Source organism: Otolemur garnettii, unplaced genomic scaffold (assembly GCF_000181295.1).
Source record: "Otolemur garnettii isolate 467f Iridium unplaced genomic scaffold, OtoGar3 scaffold00077, whole genome shotgun sequence".
Lineage (NCBI taxonomy): Eukaryota > Metazoa > Chordata > Mammalia > Primates > Galagidae > Otolemur > Otolemur garnettii.
The window spans coordinates 2,939,864-2,956,497 of NW_003852472.1; the positions used below are offsets into that span (position 1 = coordinate 2,939,864).

Here is a 16,634-nt window from a genome sequence, read left to right on the forward strand (position 1 = left end):
AACCAAGCAGGGCAGCAAAGTGAAAATCAAGGGCTATTGCTGTTTCAAACAGAGACCTTTCCTTTAGGTCTCTCTTTGAGCAGAGACCTAAAAGAAAGGGAAGATAGGCATCACGTGGGCATGGGGGCACTACAGGAAAGGTTGGGGTCAGAAGGTGATTAGGGAGCTGGAGGAAAACCAAGAAGCCAGTGTGACTGAGCAGACAAATACCCTGGGAAGAGAAGCTGGAAACAAATAGTTGCCACACAGGCCAGTGTAAGGGCTTTGGCCTCTACCCTAAGGAAGAGCGGAGGGTTTGAGCAAAGAAATAATCTGCCCTGAGTTAGGTATTAGAAGAAACACTCTGTTATGTAGACTACAAACAGAGAATGCAAATGTTGAAGCTTCCTTCTTCAAGTATTTCCATCCTTTATTTGATATATTTGAGATCTTTTTGAATAATTTTTGAGTTATTTCACAAAGTCTGCGTGTTTTTCTTAACACCAGTGAGTTTTAGTTTTGGTTTCAAAGAAACTATACTCAGTACATATTTTTCTTCTTTATTTTCATCATTTAGAGATGGGTCATCCTTTATTCCATGTGTCAATTTCAGTTTTTTCTCGTTTATATTTACTGTATTGGGAAAGTCTTTCACCTAGAATAACACTCCTACTTGTGTAAGTAAGAATGTAAGAGAAGCTTCTTGTAAGAGAAGCTTTGCAGGATCTCAGTATCAATGCTCACTGACATTCATGCAGGAGCCGATTTGTCTAGATTTGTAGAATACCACCATGTATTTTCATGTAATTAAATTGTTGACCTAAATCTCACATGAAAATGATTCATAGTTATCATTTTAGATAATAAACAATATTATACCAACAAATACCAACAACTTAGAACTTTAAAATAGCATGAATAACCAATAGGGTACATTGCAGGAGTATATTACACACTCCTGGGTGAAGGGTACAACTGCAAACTGGTGGATTTTAACCATATAAAAGCAAACTATGGAGCACTGCCTGTGGCTCAGTGGGTAGGGCACAGGCCTCATATACCAACGAAGGTGGCAGGTTCGAACCCAGCCCCGGGCAAACTGCAAAAAAACTAGCTGGGCATTGTGGCAGGTGCCTGTAGTCCCAGCTACCCGGGAGGCCAAGGCAAGAGAATTGCCTAAGCCCAGGAGTTGGTGGTTGCTATGAGCTGTGATGCCATAGCACTCTACCAAGGGCGACAAAGTGAGACTCTGTCTCAAAAAAAAAAAAAAATAGCAAACTATGTAACCTAATCATATGTACCCCCATAGTAATCTGAAATTTTAAAAATACATAATAAAATAGCATGAGTATTGAATGTGATAGCAAAATGACTATTGTTCCTATTATATAGACAAAGAATTGAGAGATTATACAATTTACTGGAGGTCACACCCCAGTAGTGATTTAGCTAGGATTTGAAAACAAACAGTTTGAAATGCAAACCCAAAGCCTTCACTAGTACAACAAACAAAGGCTTCCCAGAGAAAGTGAGATCTGATTTGGGCCTTGGAGAGATACCCTAAGGACTCAAAGGAACTGGTAAAAGCTGGGAAATCCACTCTGAGAAAGGGATTAGGGCAGTGGTTCTTAACCTGTGGGTCATGACCCACAAGAACTGTATTAATGGACCACAGCATTAGGTTGAGAACCACTGGATTAGGGAATAACCGAGGATCTAAACTCAAGAGGATAACCTTGGGAAAGGTTGGACACCTAATTTTGGCATGGGGTCAGTCACGATATTATGGAACTTTCTAGGGCTAGCCTCAATTCTCTACCAGGTGGGAGGTCCTTGTGTGCTTGAGACCAACAGAAGAGGAAAGGGCCTGTGGATTGGGGGTCTAGTAGTATGGCCCATGAGATTAGCCCAGGGTAATCACTGGGGGTAAGTTGGAGATTAAACAAGGAAGGAGCGGATGACCTATGGATGGTCCCAGTGCTGGGGCTTGCTATTAATGTTTCCTTTTATCCTTTCATTGATAATAAATAACCTCCCCTCCCATCTCCCTCAACGAGGCCCTATAGGAGATGACAGATGTAAACCCGTCAACATGGTTACCTCCCAGGATCTCAGCAAAATGGAGGTGATTTTGGACTGGAAGACTTGGAGATTGAAAAATAAATAAAGAAGGCTGGGCACAGTAGCTCAGACCTGTAATTCTAGCACTCTGGGAGGCTGAAACTGGTGGACTGCTTAAGCTCATGAGTTCGAGATCAGCCTGAACAACAGAGAGACTCTGTCTCTAAAACTAGCTGGGTATTGTAGCAGGCACCTATAGTTCCAGCTACTCAAGAGGCTGAGGCAAGAGGATTGCATGAACCCAAGGGTTTGAGGTTGCTGTGAGCTATGATCCCACTGCACTCTATCATGGGCGACAAAGAGAGACTCTGTGTCAAAAAAAAAAAAATGATGAAAGGCCATTCAAGCATAAATATTGAGGTTTTCATTTAGTCAAATTTAAGAGTAATGGGGCCAGAATGTGAAGGACAGGCCCAACTTTAAACCCTGCAAGGAGAGAAGAAACCACTGATGTATTTTTCTCTGAGTCATGCACTGAGGTCAAAGCTGCATCACCTTGGGCAAGTTATTTCCTCCCTCTGGGTGGTTCCACAGCTGTAAAGTAGGTTTGTTAATTATATATGTAAAATAATGGTGCCAGTCATTAGTAAGTGCCCAATACATATTATTGTGTGTCAGGAATTTTACAATTACTTTTTTTATTTTTGAGACAGGGTCTCCCTGTCACCCACGCCAGAGTGTAGTGGAGTCATCATAACTCACTGCAACCTCAGAACTCCTAGGTTCAAAGGATTCTCCTGTCTCAGCCTCCCAAATAGCTGGGATGACAGGCGTGTGCTGCTATGCCTGAGCCACTCATTTAATCTTTAATATAATTTACTCATTTAGTCATTATAGATGAGGACATTGAAATGTTAAGGGCCAGGGATTGTAGGTAGCTTATGCCTACAATCCCAGCTACCTGGAGGATCACTTGAGGCCAGGAGTTCAAGACCAGCCAGCCTGGGCCACACAGTGAGACCCTCTCTAAAAAATAAGAAAAGGCTGGACATAGTGGCTCACACCTATAATCCTAGCACTCTGGGAGGCCAAAGCAGATGAAATGCCTGAGTTCTGAAGTTTAAAACCAGCTTGAGCAAGAACAAGACCCCATATCTGAAAACACAGCCAGGCATTACGGTGGGTGCCTATAGTCCTAGCTACTGGGGAGGCTGAGTGACAAAGTGAGACTCTGTCTAAATAAATAAATAAAATAAGAAAAGTAAGCCAAGCATGGTGGTGCCTGCCTCTATCCCCAGCTGCTCAGGAGGCTAAAGCAGGAAGATGACTTGATTAGGGGAGTTTGAGGCTGAAGTGAGCTGGGATTGTGCCAACTGCACTTCAAATCCAACCTGGGCTATAGAGTAAGCCCCTCTCTTTATTTTTATTTTCTTATTTTTTTGAGACAGAGTCTCAAGCTGTTGCCCTGAATAGAGTGCTGTGGCGTCATACTTACAGCAACCTCCAACTCTTGGGCTCAAGCAATCCTCTTGCCTCAGTTTTTCTATTTTTAGTAGAGACAGGGTTTCACTTTTGCTCAGGCTGGTTTCGAACTCGTGTGCTCAAGCAATCGACCTGCCTCCCCTTCTCAGAGTGCTAGTATTACAGGTATGTGCCACTATGCCCAGCCAAGCCCCTCTCTTTAAAAAAGGGAAGAAAAAGTTAAGGAAGGCCAAGTGTGGTGGCTCACGCCTATACTCCTAGCACTTGGGAAGCCAAAGTGGGTGGACAGCCTGAGCTCACAGGTTTGAGACTAACCTGAGCCAGCGCAAGACCTCCATGTCCAAAAATAGCCAGGCATTGTAGCAGGTGCCTATAGTCCCAGCTACTCAGGAGGCTGAGGCAAGAGAATCACTTGAGCCTAAGAACTGGAGGTTGTTGTGAGCTATGATGCCACAGCACTCTACCGAGAGCAACAAAGTGAGATTGTGTCTCAAAAAAAAAAAAAAGTTAAGGAACTTGAGTTCATCTAGCTAGTTAGAAGGTGAAGCTCAGGTTAACTGAGCTCTGGTAGAGTCTGGGTCTGATAGTGTTACCAAAGTGCTTGTCCAAAGCAGGGTCTGATAGTGTTACCAAAGTGCTTGTCCTACCAAAGAGGCTGCATTAGAAAAAGAGAGACAAGGAGATTGAGGAGAAAGAAAGTTTTTACTTTGCCAGCAAAAGAGGGAAATGGCAGACAATGGTCTCAAAATCAAAATTCTTGCTTCTTAGCAGAAGCATGGGGCTCTTAAAGGTTCTGATCCCATAATCTCATGGTCTCTGCCCAGATTCATACCATCTTTGGCTAAGAGGATCTCATGACCTCTACTACCCATCCTGTCTTCAGCTTAAGATGATGTTGTGACCTCCACCCAAACAATTATATTGAGTTATATTCTTGTGGCACAAGGTGGCCTGAGGCAGGGATGCAGGTTTCAGTTTCCCAAAAGTTGCATAGACAGAAAATATCTTTGCCATGTTTTTCAAGACGTTCCCTTTGCAACAACAGCAAAGTGTTTTATTACTTGGAAAGAAAAAGGGACAGAAAACGAACAAAAAATGAGTTGCCTGTCAAAGGAGAAGATGCTTAAATATGAAAGTACGGGGCGCGGTGGCTCATGCCTGCAATTCCAGTACTTGGGAGGCTGAGGAGGGTGGACTGCCTGAACTCACAGGTTTGAAATCAGCCTGAGCCAGAGTGAGACCTCATCTCTAAAAAAAAATAGCTGGGCGTTGTGGCAGGCGCCTGTAGTTCCAGGTACTTGGGAAGCTGAGGCAAGAGAATCACCCGAGTTCCAGAGTTTGAGGTTGCTGTGAGCGATGAGCTTACAGCACTCTACCAAGGGTGACCAAGTGAGACTCTGTCCCCCCGCAAAAAAAGTTGGGGGCAGCGCCTGTGGCTCAAATGAGTAGGGTGCTGGCCCCATATGCCAGAGGTGGTGGGCTCAAACCCAGCCCCGGCCAAAAACTGCAAAGAAAAAAAAAAGTACTGGTTAAGTCTAACATACCTGGGTAACATTTCAAGAAAATTCTATGACGTTTATCTGAAATAGTGCCAACACATATCAGGATGCGTCAGCACTGCCGCATCCAAAGGTAGGAGTACGCAATATTACCACAATCTCAATCACAAACCTAGACATCATCCGTGTAATTAATTCTCACTGCATAACCATTCTTTGCTATTCCTAAGTGATGGAATTCACATCAGCATTCAATTCTTTTCCAGCCCAAAGACTTCTGCAAAATCAGAATTGCGGACTCTCTACTTCGACAACCTACACTCTTAACCTTAAGCCCCACAATACTCCAGCAGCGCGAGTACACACTTGAAGGTAGGGTTCAGGTCTGCCTCCCACACCTCGCGCCCCGTTCCAGGCCCTGTCCCTCTGGGCATCCTCCGTGTTTTTCGAGCTCCGTGAGGTCTCCGCCTGCAGGAGGTAGCCTTTACTTGGATGTTACCCGGCGACCACTTGGTCGGAAGAGGTGTGTCGGAGTGGGGGCCAAGCAGAGCAGGCCTCCGGGGTCCCTTCCAGGTCTGGAGTCCGAAAAACTAAGCGACATGAAAAAGCGCAGCGGGCCTGTTAAGGATCCCCAGGCGTAACCGGGGAGGGAAACCCCGTCCCCGAGATAGGCGAAGGCCGGCGCATCCGGGCGGGGCGGGGACTGGAGGCAACCGCGGCTGAAGCCTCAGGGCCAGCACACAATGGGCTTGGGCGGCAAGCCGGGCACGCAGCCAACGCTCAGCAGCACCACGTGGGCCGCAGAGAGCGCCGGGCCAGCAGCGGCCCGTCGCCCCAGGCCGGGCGCGGCGCGGCGTACGTGCGCGCGCGCGCGCGTGCGTGCATGCGATTTGCGAGCAGGCGGCGCGGAGGACAGCCCCGGAGGCGGGGCGGGGGGAGTTATATTGCGGGGTCCTTCCTCGCTCACCCTGGTTCCTCTCGGAGCGGAGACGGCAAATGGCGGACTTCGATACCTACGACGATCGGGCCTACAGCAGCTTCGGCGGCGGCAGAGGGTGAGGCGGGCTACGCGAGTCCCTACCGGGGCTGGGGATGACTCGAGTTGGGGGCTTCGGGGCAGCGGCCGTCCTGCGCTCAACCCGGACGGCGAGAGGCAGGAGCCCAGCTGGGCCCGCGGAGGCCTGGGAGAGGCGTCCGGAGTGCCCGAGCCTGGAAATGGCGCGCTCGGGGAAGGGGCGGCGGCAGTTAGACTCCCAGGGCAGTGGTCGCGGGACAGATCCCTTAGTCTACCTCCTATCCTACGACGACGTGTCATTTTTGCCCTGTCTTGGCCGCAAGGCCAGACCGCAGTGGCGCCCAGTGACCGAGGACGAGCGCCTGCTTCCAGCCCCGTTCCCCCTACGGCAGGGCTAGCGTGCCCAGGTTCTGCTGCAGCGCCAGGGTGGGGGATGCGGCCTGCCCCGCTCCGGTCTCCGACCTTTTCCGTGGCCTCCTGTTGTCTGTCTGCGCTGTTCACTTCGCCATGAGGTTAATCAGAGAGGGTAAGGGTAAGGTCGGAGGCCAAGAGAGGGGCGATTCCCTTCGCTTTACGTGTGAGGCAGGGATTTGGCAGCGTGACCCTGGGTAAGCTAGAGGAGGGGGAGATAAACGAGAACAAACATCATGGCATTTTTTTGTTAGCTAATTTTTCCTGATTCGGAGTGCCTTATTGACAGGTGGTACGTGTTGGTAGCACAGAAAATTTTAATTCTTCGTAGTTTCTCTCACTAACCTGTAGAAGGAATAGCACTTAGGCAGGTTCTGATTCTGGCCAAATGCAGAAGATTATAATTGAAGCACCTTGTTTAAAAGAAAGATCTTTGGTTACTAGAAAGTTTATGGTGTTTAATTCCAAAAACACACACTATGTGTGTGGTTTCTTATTTTAATAGAAGTTATGTCAATTAGCCGGGTGTTGTGGCCGGCACCTGCAGGCTACTTGGGAGTCTAAGGCAAGAGGATCGCTTGAACCCAAGAGTTTGAGGTTGCTGTGAGCTAGGCTGATGCCCTGACACCCTAGCCTGGGCAACATAGTGAGACTCTGTCTGACACCCCCTCCCCCAAATAGGTTATGCTCATACAGATTTTAGAATATAAGCTACAAACATCTTGATCTTTGTCAAGGACACACTTGATCTTTGTGTTCTATATAGAAAGGATTACTTTCCCAGGTTAATAACACAATAATACCTGCTGAAGCGTCCAGTCTCTCTTTTTGTAGTCCAAATAGTATCTTTGTTTGGTAGAGAATGATCACTTTTAATACGCTGGTTTGTTAATGGCGGTAACAAAGGCTTGTTGTGGTGGAGAAGCATACCCAATATCATTCATGACAGTGTAGCTTGAAAGTTGGGATTAGTGGAGACACCTGTTATTTTAGAGAATATTTTATTTGCTAATAAAACAATAATTTACATGTTGGGTGACATGTAAAATTATTGCCTATGGGTTAAGTTTCTAGATATTAAATTTGTACTTCAGTCATCTTGAAATTTATTAACTTTTTTTTTTTTTAAGTTTCAAAAAATGTTCAGAAGGGCCCAGGAAAACTTTGCTTAAACAGTGGTTCAATTCAAGGCAGTTCCAAGGAGTTTTATTTGCAGAAGAACTACAATGAGATGGTGCCAAGAGATTTTTTAAAATTCTGTCTTTAGACTAATTTGCCAGCCTTCTGATGGCATTAAGTGTTCAACTTAGACTTTCAGTCCATGTTAAATTTTGATAATCGAGAAAAGTAAAATTCTCTAAGAGCTATTAATTTCATATATCAAAAGGCAAATGAAAGTGTTAGCCATTTGCCCAGATGGACTCCAAAACTGATATGAGACACTGCTTACTAGATAGCACTATGCATCTCTTAAACTTCCTGGTATAAAAGTTCCTTTACTGCTAAGCATCTTCTACATCTGACTTTTGTGGAATTTTCCATTTGATTTCATATTCATGTAAAAGTACATAGAAAGTATTGCTCAGTTTCCTAAAAGTAGTTTTTAGAACTTTTTGGTGAGTTTGTGTATTTCATTTATAGGTATGTCTGGAGTGGGTGGGGAAATTTCACAGAGGACCAGGGATGGAGTAGCATAGTCTGTGCAAAAGCTTTTTCTGTGCCAGAGAGTCAGTGTTATTTTAATTTCATAAGATCAGTAGTTCTATTATTGGGATCTCTGAAATTTAGTAGACTGGTAGGATAGTTGGTCAGATACTCTTCATTGATAGCTTACATTGTTAACTAAATTATGTTCACATCAACAGATGTCTCAGTGCTTGTCTCAGATTGCCAGCCATGGAAAGCCAGTCTTGTACTGTTTTGGTTCTTGACCTTCCTGGTCTGAAACACCTTAGACTAGGTAATACATCTGAACTTTTAATCGCTTAAGTCATAGTGAAAGAAATAGCAGGTTTGAAATGAACAAATATCCTGTAATAATGTGGTTTTAATAATTAGCCTTCCCCACAAGTTTATTTTGTATTTGTGTTTACTAACCAGTACAGTTGTCAGGAAGCAATATTGAGTGACTGCTTTTTTTACCCAGTCCTGTGAAGTTATGTTCAGAGCAGCCAAGGTGAGAACCAGGGGCTGCATTGTTGTTCAGCAGCAAATCAAAACATTTGTTTTTTGAGACAAGAGTCTTGCTCTGTTGGCCAGGATAGAGGGCAGTGGTGCCATCCTAACTCAAAGCAGCCTCAAACTTCTGGGTTCAAGCAAACCTCCTGTGTAGTTGGGACAATAGGCAACTGCTGCTGAGCCTGGCTAATTTTTCTATTTTTGTAGACTCTTGCTCAGGCTAGCCTCAAGCTCCTGAGGTCAAGCTATCCTCCTGCCTCGGCCTTCCAGAGTGCTAGGATTACAGGGGTGAGCCACCGTGCCCCGCCAACAAATCTAAACAATTCCAAATTATCAAGAGTTGATTGTACAGAATCTTGAATGGACTTTGTTTTGCAGTTTGGTAAAGTATCCTTCTGATTTTCCAATTTTTCATTTGCCATTGGCAATAAACTGTAGTGAACACTGATTTTACATTTCTCATTGCAATAAAGTTTTAGAAGGCTTAACCCAAACCCATCAGTCCTAAGAATCAGATTGAAACTTGGGAGTAGCAAGAATTGATATTTGCTGAAAACTACAAATTTAAGAGTTTCTTGACTTTTAATAGAGACAGAGTCCCGCCATGTTGCCCAGGCTAGATTTGAATTCCTAGGCGCAAGCAGCCTTCCCACCTCAGCCTCCCTTTGACTTACAGGTGTACACCCAGCTCAAATTTAAGTATTCTTTATCAGGATCTAGTTAAGGAGTTTAAAATTCTAACCTTTTGAGTTTAGTAGGGCTTAAGCTTGTCATCTCTGTCTAAATTTCTGAGCACTGTTTTCCTTCAATTTTTTGGTGGTGGTAAAATATGCATAACATAAAATTCACTATTTTAACATTTTTGAGTGTATAGTTGTGTTAAATTTAATTTGTAATGTTGTGCAGTCATCACCATCATCCATTTCTGTAACTCTTCATCTTGTAAAAGGAAAATTCTGTACTCATTAAATAATAATTTCTCATTTTCTCCTCCCTCCAAGTCACTGGCAACCACCATTCTTCTTTCCTTGTCTAAGCATTTTAAGACTTATAATGGGAAGGGATGCACTGTGTAAGAACTATAGCTATTTCCGCTGATACTACAATCCGGTAAAAGTACTGAAAAACTTTTTCTAAAATCCCATTTACCTGTCAGATGTCAAGTTGTTTGGGTTTGCTCGCATCCTTTTTTCAATCCCCAGTGTTGCATTGCTTGGTTCCAAGCCATTATCCTGTATGAAGTGTTAGCAGAAATAACCTAGTTTTACAAAGAGAACTCTACAAGTACAGTTAAGCAAAAGCCCTGGCTTTGGAATCAAGCAGACCAGAGTTGAGTTACCACCTCAGCCACGTGTTAGCTGTGGCAAGTTCTTTTACTTCTCTAACCCCTTTTTCCCACATGTGAGATAGCCATTCTTCTCTAAGGCTCTTGGAGTATTACCTGAAATGTATCTAGAATGAGTAGCACAGTCCGTGATACATAGAAAACAATAATTGGTAGCTCTTAATTTGTAGGTTTTTATTATCTTAAAATGTTTCTCTCTAGAGCGGCGCCTGTGACTCAAAGAGTAGGGCACTGACTCCATGTGCCAGAGGTGGTGGGTCCAAACTCAACCCTGGCCAAAAACTGCAAAGAAAACATTTCTCTCTTTGGGATAGAAGTAGAGGGGGAAGTTCTGTTGAGTTAACTGAAGTGAGCTTTTATTTTTTTGGCTACAATCTAAAGCTGAGTAAAAGAAGTTGTTGTATGGGTATAAAAAACTTTTTTATGGGGCAGAACCTATGGCTCAAAGGAGTAGGGCACTGGCCCCATATGCTGGAGGTGGTGGGTTCAAACCTAGCCCTGGCCAAAAACTTCAAGAAAGGGAAAACAAAGCTTTTTTATGAATAGAGCACCATCAGTATCAAAAATGAGCACTTAGTTCTTATAAAATAATTGATTTGTTATAGAATTTTTGTTTAAAAGACTAGTTTCTGGGGTTTTCTTTTTCCTTTTCTTTTCTTTTTTTTAAATAGAGACAGAGTCTCACTGAGTGCTATAGCGTCACAGCTCACAGCAACCTCCAACTCCTGGGCTTAGGCAATTCTCTTGCCTCAGCCTCCTGAGTAGCCAGAACACCCGGCTGTGTTTTTGTCGCAGTTTGGCGGGGACGGGTTTGAACCTGCCACCCTTGGTATATGGGGCCGGTGCTCTAGCCACTGAGCCACAGGCTTGGTCCAGTTTCTGAGGTTTTCTTTTTTTTTTTTTTTTTTTGACGGGGGCTGGATTTGAACCCACCACCTCCAGCATATGGGGCTGTCACCCTACTCCTTTGAGCCACAGGCACTGCCCGTTTCTGAGGTTTTCACAAGCAGTATATAATTCCACTTATTTTATTTTATTTTTTGGAGACAGAGTTTCATTGTGTCGCCCTTGGTAAAGTGCTGTGGAGTCACAGCTTACACACAGGGGTCCTCAAACTACAGCCCGTGGGTCACATGTGGCCCACTGAGGACATTTATCTGGGCCCGCCAGGTGTTTTTGCCACTGCTGCCTGTCCTGCTTAGCAGCCAACTTGTCCTGGGGCCTGCAGTCTGGCCCTCCAACGGTCTGAGGGACAGTGAACTGGCCCCCTGTTTAAAAAGTTAGAGAACCCCTGGCAGCAACCTCAAACTATTGGGCTTAAGCAATTCTCTTGTCCCAAGTAGCAGGAACTACAGGCACCCACCACAATGCCCAGCAAATTGTTTGTTTTTTGTAGAGACAGGGTCTTGCTATATGGTACTCAGGCTGGCAAAAATTTATATTTCTATTAGAAATTAACTTCAGTGATCCAGAAACACTTCACAATTTTAAGTTGTCTTCCCAGGACTCCTTATGTATATTCCTTATATAGAACTTATACAACAGACTGCTTTAATGTCAGTCCAAGATCAGATTCCATCTTCCAACTTCCAGTTTCTCATAGAAACTGAAGGAGATCATTCCCCACCTCTTTGCCCTTTGCCTTTGCATTATTCATGCATTTGGTAAAACTTTGCACACTCCAACCATGATATAAATGTGATTATATGATTTAGACAGAACTTAATGGCAGCTATAACATCTAAGATTTCTTTTGTTAGGTTGCATGTCCTTGTTCTTTGACATTTTCTCCATGTCATGTCATGATTTCTAAAATTTCCCATCTTGCCAAAGCTTCCTCTGATGTACTCAAGTATGTCCATACTCTATGAAAAACATGGTGCCTCAGCTCAGCGCCTGTAGCTCAGTGGTTAGGGAGCCAACCACATACACTGGGGCTGGTGGGTTGGAACCCAGCTGGGGCTTGCTAAACAACAATGATGACAACTGCAACAAAAAAATAGCTGGGCATTGTGGTGGGCATCTGTAGGCCCAGCTACTTGGGAGGCTGAGGCAAGAGAATGCTTTAAGCCCAAGAGTTTGAGGTTGCTGTGAGCTGTGAAGCCACGGCACTCTACCAAGGGTGACATAGTAAGACTCTGTCTCCAAAAAAAGAGGTTCCTCTCATTTAAACATTGTACTCCAGTACAGGGTGAATGGAGACTATAATTTTCCTTTGGTCTGCATACTATTCTGTAATATGTAATCAGTTGCTTCTTCAGAACCTTTCAAATGTGTGGCTTTGTGGAAGACAGTTGGTTTCTCATACCTGTCTTCATTCTTGGAATGTGTTTTGAAGAAATTCAACATTACATAGATAAATACAGTAGAGCCTCCATAGTTGGCCACCTCCCTACATTGACTACCTCAAGTTGACCAATTTTCATATACCAGACATGCACTACATGTACCAAGGCCTAGTTTCTTATGTTGACTCCCCACCCCCACCCCATGTCGACAAGTTTGTTATGGTCCCTTGGGTGGTCAGTTTACAGAGGTTCTGCTATAATTTGGAAAGGAGGGTTGTTTTTTTTTTTTTAAACAGAGTCTCACTTTGTCAACATTGGTAGAGTGCCATGGCATCATCATAGCTCACAGCAGCCTCAAATCTCTGGGCTAATTCGATCCTCTTGCGTCAGCCTCCAGAGTATTTGGGACTACAGGCACTTGCCACAATGTCCAGCTATTTTTAGAGACAAGGTCTCACTCTTGCTCAGCCTGGTCTCGAACTCCTGAGCTCAGGCAATCTACCTTTCTCAGCCTCCCAGAGTGCTAAATTACAGGCGTGAGCCCCTGTGCCTGGCCTTTAAATTGTACTTTGAATAGATTGTTTACCAACATGTGATTTTGTAATGTGTTGGTGACTTGCAAAAACATCTGTTCACTGATCTATTCAGATTTTCCAAAAGTTGATACATTTTGTTATATAGTATCAGAAATTGTTTATATTAACATCACCTTGATCCCAGAAAAGTCTTTGAATATTGAAAGGCTGTCAAACTTACATTGTTGGATACAAGTTTTCTGAAACACTTTGAGATAAAGTCTCACTTTTTCTCCCTGGGTAGCATGTCATAACTTATAGCAACCTTAGACTCTTGGGCTCAAGTGATTCTCTTGCCTCAGCCTCCTGAGTAGCTGGGGCTACAGATGTGTACCGCCATGCTGATAGTTTTTTCTATTTTTAATAGACATGAGTCTCTCTCTTGCTCAGGCTGATCTCAAACTCTTGAACTCAAGCAGTCTACCTGGCTTCCCAGAATGCTAGGATTACAAGCATGAGCTACTGCACCTGGCCTAAAACACTATTTTTTTGCTTGAAAGATTGAATTTTATCATTGGCAACAAATACTGTTGACTATGTTACTTGAAGCAACAAGCTAACTTCATTTTCAAGAAAATGTCTGCAGGTTAAAAACTGGTGTTCCAAGCTAGTTCAGCTTGTAGTTCGCAAGTGCTTTTCCTGGAGACAACCAGAAGTGCTTTGTGTATACCACCCATTTCTTAATCATGAGCTGTTAAAAAGTGGATCATGACTTAATAAAATCATTTTATTGCTTTACCAAGAATGTTCCAAGAAGGTGCCTTTTTCCTTTTTTATTTTTATTTTCTTTCAAATTCTGCAACTGCATGGTAGTGTACCATGAGTAGTGTAGTTTGGTGCTACTTTGTGTGAAGACCAGTTGCAAAATTGGTATAGGTCTTTGCTCTCATAAATTCAGAATATTGTTATCAATCTGGGAACCATATCTTAATATTGTGATCAGTCTGGGAATCATATCTTAATATCTAACAGATTAAGCCTATAAAGAAGGTAGTAGCAAGAATGGCAAGGCTCTGGAAGCTTCACTTTAAGAGGAAGGAAAACTAAGCCCCTTAAGTGTAGGTGTCCCTTAAAAGAGAAGCATTAACAGCAGTGGTAACAGCTCCTGAACCTCAGGGAATGGAAGGAAGGAAGTTTTGGCTCTGGAGAGCAGAATAGGGGCAAAGGATTACACCTTTGTGCTCCTTTAGAGACTATTTAAAGACAGAATTGTTACTTAAGCTAAATTTTCTGTTAATGAAGGAATATCTGTGGGGTATAGATTAGGCTGCATTTTTTTTTTTTTTTTTTGAGACAGACTATTTCTCACCCTCAGTAGAGTGCCATGGCCTCATAGGTCACAGCAACCTCAAACTCTTGGGCTTAAGTGATCCTCTTGCCTCTGCCTCCCAAGAGCTGGAACTACAGGTGCCTGCCACAATGCCCAGCTATTTTTTGAGACGAGGTTTCAGTCTTGCTCAGGCTAGTCTCGAACCTGTGAGTTTAGGGGCAGTCCATCTGCCTAGACCTCCCAGAGTGCTAGGATTACAGACGTGAGCCACCTCACCTGAAATTTCTTAATCTGCAGAGTATTTCTCCTTCTCTTTTTTGGGGGGGTGGGGCAGTTTTTGGCTGGGGCTGGGTTTGAACCCACCACCTCAGGTATATGGGGCCCACGCCCTACTCCTTTGAGCCACAGGCACTGCCCTCCTCCCTCGATTTGTTTGTTTGTTTGTTTGTGTTTTGAGACAGAGCCTCAGGCTGTCGCCCTGGGCAGAGTGCTGTGGCATCACAGCAACCTCCACCTCCTGGGCTCTTCTGCCTCTCACGTAGCTGGGACTACAGGCGCCTGCCACAACACCTGGCTATTTTTTAGTTGCAGCCATCGTTGTTTGGTGGGCCAGGCTGGATTTGAACCTTGAGCCACAGGCGCCGAGCTTCTCCCTTGCTTTATTCCTTGCTATTTATTTTTTTAAGGGAGGTATTTTTTCCTCAATTTTTTTTTTCTTTTTTTAGAGACAGAGTCTCACTTTTATCACCCTCAGTAGAGTGCTGTGGCATCACAGCTCAAAGCAACCTCCACCTCCTGGGCTTAGGTGATTTTCTTGCCTCAGCTTCCCAAGTAGCTGGGACTACAGGTGCCCGCCACAACGCCCAGCTATTTTTTTGTTGCAGTTTGGCTGGGCCAGGTTCAAACCTATCACCCTCTGTATATAGGACCGGCACCCTACCCACTGAGCCACAGGCACCACCCCCGGCTATATTTTGTTGCAGTGTTTAGCAGGCCTAGGCCAGGTTGGAACCCTCCACCCTTGGTGTATGTGGCTGGCCCTGTAACCACTGTGCTATGAGCACCAAGCCTTTCCTAGGTTTTTTGTTTGTTTTTGAGACAGCCTCAAGCTGTTGTCCTGGGTAGAGTGCTGTGGCATCACAGCTCACAGCACCCTCCAACTCCTAGGCTTGCCTCAGCCTCCCAAGTAGCTGGGACTACAGGCACCTGCCACAATGCCTGGCTATTTTTTTGGTTGTAATTGTCATTGTTTGGAGCGCCTGGACCAGATTAGAACCCTCCGGCTCTGGTGTATGTGGCTGACGCCTTAGCTCCTTGAGCTACAGGCGCTGAACCTGTATTTATTTTTTCCTTTTTTTTTGTGAGACAGTCTCAAGCTTTATCCCTGGGTAGAGTGCTGTGACTCACAGCAAACTCAAACTCTTGGGCTTAAGCGATTCTCTTGCCTCAGCCTCCCAAGTAGCTGGGACTACAAGCACCGCCACAACACCTGGCTTTTTTTTTTTTTTGCAGTTTTTGGCCAGGGCTAGGTTTGAACCTGCCACCTCTGGCATACAGGGCCAGCGCCCTACTCCTTTGAGCCATAGGCGCCGCCCTATTTTTTTTTTTGGTTGTAGTTGTCGTTTGGCAGGCTGGAGCTGGATTTGAACCGGCCAGCTCCTGTGTATGTGGCTGGCTCCCTAGCTGCTTGAGCTACAGGTGCCAAGCCTTTCCTAGGTACTTAGAATATTTTATTCTTGTAACCATTCATATACAAGGTAGCAATAAAATAAATTTGATAGTACCAAACTTAACATTGAGTGCTTATGTATATTTATTTGTATTTTAGTACAAGTAACTTAGATTTTTAATTGTTTTTCACATAACAAATGAGAACTGTTAGCTACGACAGTTCGCTATGTTAGCATTCACCTTTTAATTCTGGATTTTAAATAATGATCTATTTATAGTGTTTTGTAATTATCTAAAGAATTGAAAACAAACGTGTGGTGCGGTGGTTCTTGCCTATAATCCTAACACTCTGGGAGGAGGAAGTGGGTGGATTGCCTGAGGTCATGGGTTTGAGACCAACCTGAGCCAGATCAAGACCTCATCTCTAAAAATAGCCAGGGCTAGTGGTGGGCACCTATAGTCCCAGCTACTTGGGAGGCTGAGGTAAGAGAATCACTTAAGCCCAAGAGTTTGAGGTTGCTGTGAGTTGAGATGCCAGGGCCCTCTACCCAAGGCAACATGATAAGACTGACTCAAAAGAAAAATTAATCCATAGAAACATAGCTTACTCCTTACTTTTAAGGCAGTGTTTTTTGTGTTGATATTCTCACAGGACTAGTAAATAGCTTAAAGTCTAAGATATTATTTTCTCTAAAAAATCTGGAACTTTTGGATTACTCGCCCATGTGAAGTTACTAAATTAATAACACATTTAATTGCTCTCATTAATATGTGAAAGCCTAAAATTTTAGCAGATTATGATAAATACCTTTTTCTTAGTAAGAAAAATTCCCTTTAGGTTCGGCGCCTATAGCTCACCC

General features: G+C 44.1%; 1 protein-coding gene across 2 annotated transcripts in view; it reads left to right on the forward strand.

The window, feature by feature from the left end:
- Window positions 1-5,885: 5,885 nt before the first annotated feature.
- Window positions 5,886-16,634, forward strand: part of EIF4H (eukaryotic translation initiation factor 4H) — a 30,248-nt gene continuing 19,499 nt past the window's right edge. For both annotated transcript variants that reach the window (XM_003794202.3, XM_003794201.3), the window contains exon 1: window positions 5,886-6,076. In XM_003794202.3, coding sequence (XP_003794250.1) covers window positions 6,018-6,076 — 59 coding nt within the window. In that variant the 5' untranslated portion in view covers window positions 5,886-6,017. The remainder of the gene's footprint in view (window positions 6,077-16,634) is intronic.